This window comes from Trypanosoma conorhini, assembly GCF_003719485.1.
Source record: "Trypanosoma conorhini strain 025E chromosome Unknown Tco_14.4_contig_00032, whole genome shotgun sequence".
NCBI classification, from domain to species: domain Eukaryota; phylum Euglenozoa; class Kinetoplastea; order Trypanosomatida; family Trypanosomatidae; genus Trypanosoma; species Trypanosoma conorhini.
Window position 1 is genome coordinate 40,652 of NW_021704117.1, and position 496 is coordinate 41,147.

The following is a 496-nucleotide window of genomic DNA, read 5'->3' on the forward strand; positions in this document are numbered from 1 at the left end:
GACGCCATTGTGCAGGCAGAGGAAGCCGGGCGACGTGCTGCCCTTGGGGCCGCGCGGAGCGGCGCGACAGCCATTGCTGCTGCGGAAGCGCTGGGCCTGACGGAGACGAGCGACCGCGACGCCATTGTGCAGGCAGAGGAAGCCGGGCGACGTGCTGCCCTTGGGGCCGCGCGGAGCGGCGCGACAGCCATTGCTGCTGCGGAAGCGCTGGGCCTGACGGAGACGAGCGGCCGCGACGCCATTGTGCAGGCAGAGGAAGCCGGGCGACGTGCTGCCCTTGGGGCCGCGCGGAGCGGCGCGACAGCCATTGCTGCTGCGGAAGCGCTGGGCCTGACGGAGACGAGCGGCCGCGACGCCATTGTGCAGGCAGAGGAAGCCGGGCGACGTGCTGCCCTTGGGGCCGCGCGGAGCGGCGCGACAGCCATTGCTGCTGCGGAAGCGCTGGGCCTGACGGAGACGAGCGGCCGCGACGCCATTGTGCAGGCAGAGGAAGCCG

The 496-nt window shown here is 72.8% G+C and overlaps 1 protein-coding gene across 1 annotated transcript; it reads left to right on the top strand.

The window, feature by feature from the left end:
- Tco025E_01094 (uncharacterized protein) lies at window positions 1–495 on the top strand (the record flags this gene model as incomplete). The annotated part of the gene is made up of 1 exon (XM_029368032.1): window positions 1–495. A coding segment is annotated over one exon (495 nt), but the record flags the coding sequence as incomplete, so codon positions are not given.
- Window position 496: the final 1 nt, after the last annotated feature.